This window comes from Xenopus tropicalis, chromosome 6 (assembly GCF_000004195.4).
Source record: "Xenopus tropicalis strain Nigerian chromosome 6, UCB_Xtro_10.0, whole genome shotgun sequence".
Lineage (NCBI taxonomy): Eukaryota > Metazoa > Chordata > Amphibia > Anura > Pipidae > Xenopus > Xenopus tropicalis.
The window spans coordinates 11143079-11152815 of NC_030682.2; the positions used below are offsets into that span (position 1 = coordinate 11143079).

General features: G+C 45.8%; 1 protein-coding gene across 3 annotated transcripts in view; it reads right to left on the reverse strand.

Moving 5' to 3' along the window:
- snap47 (synaptosome associated protein 47kDa) overlaps nt 1–9117 on the reverse strand; it is a 29556-nt gene extending 20439 nt beyond the window's left edge. For 2 of the 3 annotated variants that reach the window (XM_031903787.1, XM_031903785.1), the window contains exons 1-3: nt 9030–9117; nt 7376–7889; nt 2765–3249 (exon numbers count right to left, since the gene is read on the reverse strand). In XM_031903787.1, the coding sequence (XP_031759647.1) occupies nt 2765–3249; nt 7376–7869 (979 nt within the window). In that variant the 5' untranslated portion in view covers nt 7870–7889; nt 9030–9117. The remainder of the gene's footprint in view (nt 1–2764; nt 3250–7375; nt 7890–9029) is intronic. The other variant, XM_031903786.1, reaches the window with a different exon arrangement.
- Nucleotides 9118–9737: the final 620 nt, after the last annotated feature.

Below are 9737 nucleotides of genomic sequence, written 5' to 3' on the forward strand. Positions count from 1 at the left end.
ACCTCTCACCCTCTTTATTAACTACCCTTTCCCTTCCCTTCTCTTCCCTAGCTACCCCACCCTCCCACCCTCTTTCTTAGCTACACTTTCCCACCTCCCATTCTCTTCCCTAGCTACCCCACCCTCCCACTCTCTTTCTTAGCTACCCTTTCCCTTTCATTCTCTTCCATAGCTACCCCACCCTCCCACCCTCTTTCTTAGCTACCCTTTACCACCTTCCATTTTCTTCCCTAGCTACCCCAACCTCTCACCCTCTTTATTAACTACCCTTTCCCTTCCCTTCTCTTCCCTAGCTACCCCACCCTCCCACTCTCTTTCTTAGCTACCCTTTCCCACCTTCCATTCTCTTCCCTAGCTACCCCACCCTCCCACCCTCTTTCTTAGCTACCCTTTACCACCTTCCATTTTCTTCCCTAGCTACCCCAACCTCTCACCCTCTTTATTAACTACCCTTTCCCTTCCCTTCTCTTCCCTAGCTACCCCACCCTCCCACTCTCTTTCTTAGCTACCCTTTCCCACCTTCCATTCTCTTCCCTAGCTACCCCACCCTCCCACCCTCTTTCTTAGCTACCCTTTACCACCTTCCATTTTCTTCCCTAGCTACCCCAACCTCTCACCCTCTTTATTAACTACCCTTTCCCTTCCCTTCTCTTCCCTAGCTACCCCACCCTCCCACTCTCTTTCTTAGCTACCCTTTCCCACCTTCCATTCTCTTCCCTAGCTACCCCACTCACTTTCTTAGCTACCCTTTCCCACCTTCCATTTTCTTCCCTAGCTACCTCCCTTTCCCTTCCTCTTCCTTTTGTACCTCTCCCTTCTCACTTTTCCCACTCTTTCCTTCCTTGTTTATCTACCCATCTCACTTCCCACTCTCTTCCCAAGCTAACTCCCCCACCTTCCATTATTTACCCCTATCTACCTCCCCCTCCTTGCCATTCTACTGCCCATCTACCTCTTCATCATTCCCCCATCATTTCTCTTCCCTATCGTTTCCCCACCCACACTCTTTCCTAGCTACCTCCCCTACCTTCCATTCACTTTCCTAACTACCTTTCCCATCTCACCATTCTCTTCTCTATCCTGCTCCCCACCTTTTAGCTATCTACCTCTTTTCCTCTTTCCTATCTATTTCCCCCACACTGTTCCCCAGCTACCTCCCCCCCCCCTCCAACACCCTTCCCTATCTATCCCCCACCTCCCAGTCTTTCCTATATACATGCCCACCTTCCACTCTTTTCCTAATCTACCTCTCTCAAACTTTCACTCTCTTCCATGTCTACCTACCAAAAATCTTCCATTCTTTTTTGTACCTTTTATCCCCCTTCCTACCTTCCCTCCATAAAAAGAGGAAAACAAGGCCTCCACACTCCAAGACTTGAGTAAATCTTTATTGGAGCAGTATAAAAACAGGCAGCAGCAGCAGCATCAGACACCTGATGTGTTTCGGCGCATTCGCCCTTAATCATAGCATATCATCCTCCTTCCTGTCTACCTTCCCCTCCCTCCACTCTATTCCCTATGTACCTTCCCCTCCCTCCACTCTATTCCCTATGTACCTTCCCTCCCTCCACTCTATTCCCTATGTACCTTCCCCTCCCTCCACTCTATTCCCTATGTACCTTCCCCTGCCTCCACTCTATTCCCTATGTACCTTCCCCTGCCTCCACTCTATTCCCTATGTACCTTCCCCTCCTTGCACTCTATTCCCTATGTACCTTCCCCTCCCTCCACTCTATTCCCTATGTACCTTCCCCTCCTTGCACTCTATTCCCTATGTACCTTCCCCTCCCTCCACTCTATTCCCTATGTACCTTCCCCTCCTTGCACTCTATTCCCTATGTACCTTCCCCTCCCTCCACTCTATTCCCTATGTACCTTCCCCTCCCTCCACTCTATTCCCTATTTACCTTCCCCTCCCTCCATCCAATTTATTCTCAATGTGACTCTCCCACATTCCACTTGCTTCTTATCAATAATTCTTATTTTATTATTCATATATTTATGATTATAAATTGGCTCTTCCTGCTGCTCAACACCAGCATCCCATAATAAGAGCAGTTTGCAAGGGCATGAGGGGTGGAGTCTGACAATCTCTGTTGTTGCAGGGTGTATACGCGTGCGTGTGTGTGTTATATAGACACTGTCACAAGTACACATTAGTGATGTGCCGGTCGGGCAAAACAAACATCCGCACCTGACCCTAACCTGCAAAATATTGCCATTTAGGATCCATACTCAACCCTGTACCTGACTATTTCCACAAGACAGGAAAACTTCTCAACCGAACCCACAATGGTCCCCGAATTTCAACCCTAAACTAAGGGTGAACCCGTGGGTCCCACAAATTACAAGTCAACATCACTGGTATCTGTAGTAGCTACTATTCAACGGGAAAGTTAAAGCATGTTTTAACATATGATTCCCCTATAACTTGCTGGTCTTCGTGGATTTGGATGATAAATAAGCATGGTGCTCTTCTGCCACCTAGTGGCTGAAGCTCTTATTGTTGAAAATTGCTTAAACAATTAGAGTTACCCCATACACAGTACGTGCATTGTGTAAAATGAAAGCAAAGGCCATTCTTATTGGCAGCGTCCTCATTAGGACTGTATGAGAGTATGGTGGGCCCTGTCTGTGGAACCAGACACCTGAGGGGAAGCAGACAGAGAGGAACCTATAGTACAGGTATGGGACCTGTTATCCAGAATGCTCGGGACCTAGGGTTTTTTTACTAGTTGCCAGTACAACTCTTTTTTTTTTGTACCTGTTTCTGGGCTAGGCTGATCCCTCAGAGAAGATTTTCTGGACCCGCTGAACATTAGGGCCTCCTCTTGGAACTCGATCTTCTTGCTGTACTGCGTCTCTAACAGCGGGATGGCATCCGGCAGTCTGGCCGACAAGATTCTATATGTGATGTCGGGTTTCCCAATGAACCTTTGCCGAATGCTGATGTCATACCCAGTGCAGACTCTGATGTCATCCACATCTTCTCTTTGGTAGCGATGAAGCGGCTGAGAGTTGCAGTCGGATATCTCCAAGGCGGACGCCAGCACCGTGAGTTTCCCTGGTTTGAGGTTAATGTTTGGTTTGCGGGAGAATATTATGGGAATTGTCATCAATATCCCTTCCTTCGTAGAATGTGGGGGACTCACGTCTCCGAGGGATCCCTTAGGCTCAGCGTGCTTCCAGCTCCGCCAGGTTTTTCCGCTGAATGGCCACCATGACGGGGACTCAAGGACAGAAAGGAGCCTGTTGTGAATAAAAACGCCAAGATGTCAGGGAGTGACATGAATAAAATGTGCAAGTCGATAGAAAAATGATGTAGAAAGGATTTATGAACCCATGTACCAGTGTTTCCTACTACTATTATATATATACACATGGCACTGAGACTATTCTAAAGCAAAACAAAAAGCTACAGTAAAATGCATTTATACTTAAAAAAAAAAATGTATTTTTACTGAAATAATGGGGCTCGTTTATTAACAATGGGCAAATTTGCCCGGGGGCAGCGACTGATAGCAACCAATTAGCTGCATGTAGAACAATGAATGCATTTTGACTGGTTGCCATGGGTTACCATGTGGGTTACCATAATGATTCTGTGCTCTGTAAGCTTCCATTTGTGTCCTAGCCCTGCCCACTGCCAGAGTCTCTGACTACAGAGCATCCAAGCAAATTCAAAGTGTATGCTGTAGGTCAGTGATCCCCAACCAGTGGCTCGGGGGCAACATGTTGCTCCCAACCCCTTGGATGTTGCTCTCAGTGGCCCCAAACCAGGGAGTTATTTTTGAATTCCTGACTTGGGGGCAAGTTTAGGTTGAATAAAAACAAGATTTCCTACCAAATAAAGCCCCTGTAAGCTGAGGCCCCTAATAGCCAATCACAGCCCTTATTTATATATATAACTTTTATGATGCTTGTGTTGCTCCTCAAGTCTTTTTACATTTGACTGTGGCTCCCGAGTAAGAAAGGTTGGGGACCCCTGCTGTAGGTAGTCTGGGCTTGTTGAGTGCAACAGGTACAAACAGGTTGGCAGTGACAATTCCAATGGTAGCAAAGATACTTTCCTCTATACATGAATTTAGTTAAAATTACAATTACAGATGTCTAAATTCCATTACAATGAATGCTGAGGCTGAATTATGGGTATATGGGATGATGTTCTAACGTACAGATGAATACAAAGTCAAATGTTATATTATTTGCCCTGGGGGTCTGCAGATTTCGCTACTGGGGCAGCCACTCAGCTCAGGGTTGTACTTTACCCTGAATCGGGGCAATTCCTTTGCTGGCAGAGGTTGAAAGGGTTTCAGGACACCACAGCAGAGCATTCTAATATCCCCATTTCTCATTCATCTTACAGCGTTTCCCTAAAGAGATGCAAGAGTTTGTCCAAAATAAATATTGACTTGACTTGAATTTCTTCCTCCCTGGGTAAAACCCTGCCCAGCGCAGCAGCTGTCTCACCCCTCACACAGGCCAGTGCCATCTGACGTTCTACTGCCCCTTAACCTCTCGCTGGCTGGAAATCACGCGCAGCATCACAGGCCTTGGTCTGGCAGCGGCACGCCGGCACTGAAATGGTACAGGTGCATAATGAATCATGCATGGGCTGGGGTTTCTAAGCATTGGCGGCTCACAGTGAGCGCTAGTGGGTCTCTGTAATGGGAGACCGTATTCCTGCCTATTCTGTGTTTGTCCTGTGGATGTCATCGCGAGCGTCTGGTTTCTGTTTAGAAGGAGCCTGGATAGAAACGCCAAACTGTTACTTATCAAAGGGGCCGAGGGATATACATTACAGCTCGCCGCTTGAACTGGAAGTAGCGACGGCTAAACAAAAGGAAAGAGATTTCAAGACACAGACGAGTGCAGATCTGCAAGGTGCTGCCTTGTTTTACATTAAAGGAACAGTTCCGTGTAAAAATGAAACTGGGTACAATACACAGACTGTACAAAATAAAAAATATTTGTAGTTTGTTAGGCAAAAATGTCATCTATAAAGGCTGGAGTGGGCAGATGTCTAACATAATAGCCTGAACTCTACTTCTTCCTTAACAGCTCTCTAAGCTGTTAGCAGTCAGTAACCAGTGACAGGAGGGGGGGGCAATATGGGACATAACAGTCAGTGAGTTTGCTATTGAATCTGACCTATGTGCTCACAAACTAACTGACCAGTTAAGTCCCATGTTTAAGCCCCCCCTGAAGTCACTGACTAACTAAGATGTTAGAGAGCTGGAAAGCAGGAAGTAGAGTTCTGGCTATTATGTTAGACATCTGCCCACTCCAACCTTTATAGGTTACATTTTTGGCTAACTAACTATATTAGAAATATTTTTTGGTGCAGTCTATTTTACCCAGTTTTCACTTTAATGTTGTGTCAGTATGATGTGCATATTGAGCAGCGCAGAGCCCAAAAAAAAGTGATTGTTTGTTGTGACTAAGATTGCAAGATCTACAGAGCAGGGACCTCCTTTCTCCTGTGTCTATTACTAGGTATTATAGTATATATACTCATATTCTACAGAGATGCCCACCTAGATCTCAAGAAATTCAGGTGCATCTAACCCATGCCTGCCCGTCCTGACTAAAGGGGACCATACAAGGTGCAATCTGCTTGTTTGGCAAACTCGGTGGGCAATATCCTGCTAATTCAATTGTTTGGCTCTATGACTAATAAACTAAATTAAAATGGAGGGTATATGGGTCATCCGACCGAATCAACGAGCCCATGCGGTCCCCGATCCAACGGGAAAAACCAAACCTGCCCAATCAAGATGTGCCCAATTTTAGGTCAGATATCAGTCAGGTAGGCCCATGGGGGTGCCCATACACAGGCAGATAAAGATCCCAAATCCAGACCCATTCCACTGCTTTGGATGGATATTGTTGGACTGGGGTGATGCTTCTCCACAATTCAATGGAGTGTATAAGCTAGGTTCCATGTGCAAATTACAGCACAGGAGTTGCATAAAGCTAATGCCAGAGGGGCTGATTCTCTCCCTGTGGATAAACTCAGGCCAAAATCAGCCCCTTTGCTGGCATCGGCGTCTCCCTGTGCTTGAAGCCACTGCGTCATGCCAGCTGCAGGCACACGGAGCAGATTTCATATCTGAAACATCCAATTATGCATATCAGTGCCAAATCCACTCCATGTGTCTGCACCCCGGCCAACATAATAGCAGGCACAGGCTGATGCCAGTATAGGGGCTGATTCTTGGCCTGCTTTTATCCATGGGCAGATAATCAGCCCCATCTGGCATTAGCCTAAGTAGGCACAACTTCACACAGGAAGCGGGAGGAATGAACAGACCAAGCGACGAGGACGGTATAGCTTGTGAGCACACAGGTTGCAAGGCCCAATGCTTTGCTTGCATCTTGAAGGAAATTTCTGTGTGCTAAATAATATAGCTACAATAGTGCTTAGTAGACACTCACTCTATAGGCAAACTTCATATACGTCTGCCACATGGAAACCCCATAGAGAGAGAGAGAGAGAGAGAGAGAGAATAAAGAACATTTTTAAAAGACCTACATATTTGGGATTATATGATCTTAAGCCAGCCACACATGCACTGATAATATCGTACGAAACCTTGTTTCCTACGTTCAGGGCTGAATCGACAGAAGTACGTAGAATTTCTTTTGTTTCTACCTCCATATCGGACGATTCAGCCCTGAACGTCAGAGGAGGGTGGGAACGATCTTTCGTGCGACCAATGGCATGGCCACCTTTAATGTGTGTGCGTGGGGGAGACAAACCAAAGATCTCAACCTGGACCACCTCACCTTAGAGAACTGTTGACTTGCAGGGGTGGGGGGGGGGGGGTGTTATTGGATTCTCCTGCCCTTGGGGAATTTCCTAAAGGGCTGGTTGTGGTTTCATGCTACGTGAGCTTACCCTTTGGTTAGGTTTATTTTTTGTAATAACTATATATGAATAATATGTACCTTTCTGTGACATCTAATATTCTTCTGCCATTAAAGGAGAAGGACAGGTAATCATTACCTTATACCCTGGGTTGGTGCTCCTGTTAGGAGAAAACTGTGATTGTACCTTTCCTTCTCCTTTAATGGTTGAAGAATATTAGATGTCACAAAAAGGTTCATATTATTCATATATAGTTATTCAAAAAATAAATAAACCTAACTAAAGTGTACGTTCACATAGCATGAAACCAAAACCAGCCCATTAGGAAATTCCCTGAGGGCAGGTAAATCCAATCACCCCCCCAGTTTCAATGCTCTGTTCCTGAGCTGCTCTGTATCCATTTGTAAGGAAGCGGCTGGGCTGTCAGATTTGAGGTCCGTGGCCTAGATTTATTTTCTGCTAGGAAAAAGGCAAATAAACCTAGATATCAGTTTGGTACTTTACCTGTCAGTGGTCGCCATGTCTGCTTCAATCTTGTCTAGGCCTTTCCTGATGTTATCAAACTGCTCCCCCTGTTCATACAGCACGTTGCTTGTTTTCTCCATGTGCCTTTGGGACGTAGTGACCATGTTCATAAGCTCACCTCCCTTTGATAATTTAGAGGCGACTGTGCGAGATGCTTGAGGTGACAGTAACTGTTCCCTCCAGAAATGCTCCAGGACGTTAAACACCACATTCCGATTGGGCTGGAGGGAGCCAAACCAGTGCTTGGACTGCCCTTCCTCCAGGACAGTGATGGAGCTGAAGATATAACTGGAAGACTCTTTCTTGATCTCACTAATACTGGAGAGGTGGAAGCTGACGAGAAACTCATTTGCACCTTCGGCTGTAAATCTCAGGTGTGACGGGGTCAGGGAGAGCCTACCCGGGATCCAGCGCCTCTCGCTTGGCAGGTAATAGGAACATGACCAGTTCTGGACACACACATCCGTGCTCATCTGCTCCTGGGTCCTGGGTGCTAGAAAACAAAAAAATTAATTTGGCAGAAAGGTGAAAAGCCTCAGCAAACTGGAGAGCTTAGTTAAAGGGATACGATTATGATTTTTATGGGATCCTTTTTATTTCTAAATGACACTGTTACACAGCAAATAATTCCCTCTGCCATTTAACATTTTATTCTTGAACCAACAAATGTATTTGTAGCTGTAATATTGGTGTGTAGGCGCCATCTCAGTGCATTGTGCCTGAGTCTGAGCTTTCAGCCAGCGCTACACATTAGAACTGCTTTCAGCTAACCTATTGTTTCTCCTACTCCCATGTAACTGGAGGAGTCCCAAGCCGGACTTGGATTTCTTACTATTGAGTGCTATTCTGATACCTACTGGGAGCTGCTATCTTGCTCCCTTCCCATTGTTCTGCTGATCGGCTGCTGGGGGGGATTTCACTCCAACTTGCAGCGCAGCAGTAAAGTGTGCCTGAGTCTGAGCTTTCAGCCAGCGCTACACATTAGAACTGCTTTCAGCTAACCTATTGTTTCTCCTACTCCCATGTAACTGGAGGAGTCCCAAGCCGGACTTGGATTTCTTACTATTGAGTGCTATTCTGATACCTACTGGGAGCTGCTATCTTGCTCCCTTCCCATTGTTCTGCTGATCGGCTGCTGGGGGTGAGGGGGGGGGATATCACGCAGTAAAGTGTGAGTGAAGTTTATCAGAGCACAGGTCACATGACTGTGGCACCCTGGGAAATGAAATCTGTTTGCATATTTGAAAAACGGATTTCGGCGCAGGATTATGCTAGAGAAGCTCTATTTACTGATGCATTAGAAAAAAAATAATCCCATGGCAGTATTCCTTTATTTGAAAAAAGACAAAATAATTAAGTGTTCATAATATGACAGTCTACATCATATTGAAAGCTCATTTTATGGAAAAATTTTTGGTAAAAAATTCCTTGGTAGTCCTGCAAGCAGCAAACCTAAAACTCCCATGATCCCCTGCCTGTATCCCCACATATGAGGGCCATTTGGTTAGGGCTCATATCAAGATGATCGGTATAAAAATTACCGTTGCCTTAGACATTCGGCCATTATTTCAGAATATCGAGGTCCCTGTAACGGTCTATTCCTAATAATAATAACAATATAATATTTCCTTACCTCAAGCAGCTGATGATAAAGGCGACAACTTCTTACGACACTCGCTTTTGTTGTTGTCGCATCCTGATGACGTCACACTCGGAGCCGCTGCGCCTCATTGGATAGTGCTGGCCAATATCATTCCCTGGCAGCGTTCGCCTGTGCTGTAGTTATTAGGGCCCGGCTGGAAACAGCGAGTGAGGGGAGCAAGGGAAGGAGAAGGGTGATAGGTATTTCCCGGTGGCTGGGCCCGGTCACATAGAGCTTATTAGCTGTCTCAGAGCCCCGCCTCTTTGTTGGCTGCTCTGTATGATTTATATTTGAAGGGAAAGTTCATTAGTTCTGAGGAAATAATTCCATGTTGCAGCTTTTGAGTGGGGACAGGGTGGCTATATACAGGCAGTGTAATTATATACAGGCAGGTTAGTTATACATGAGGCAGGGCAGCTATATACAGGCAGGTTAGTTATACATGAGGCAGGGCAGCTATATACAGGCAGGTTAGTTATACATGAGGCAGGGCAGCTATATACAGGCAGGTTAGTTATACATGAGGCAGGGCAGCTATATACAGGCAGGTTAGTTATACATGAGGCAGGGCAGCTATATACAGGCAGGTTAGTCATGCATGAGGCAGGGCAGCTATATACAGGCAGGTTACTTATATATGAGGCAGGGCAGCTATAAACAGGCAGGTTACTTATATATGAGGCAGGGCAGCTATATACA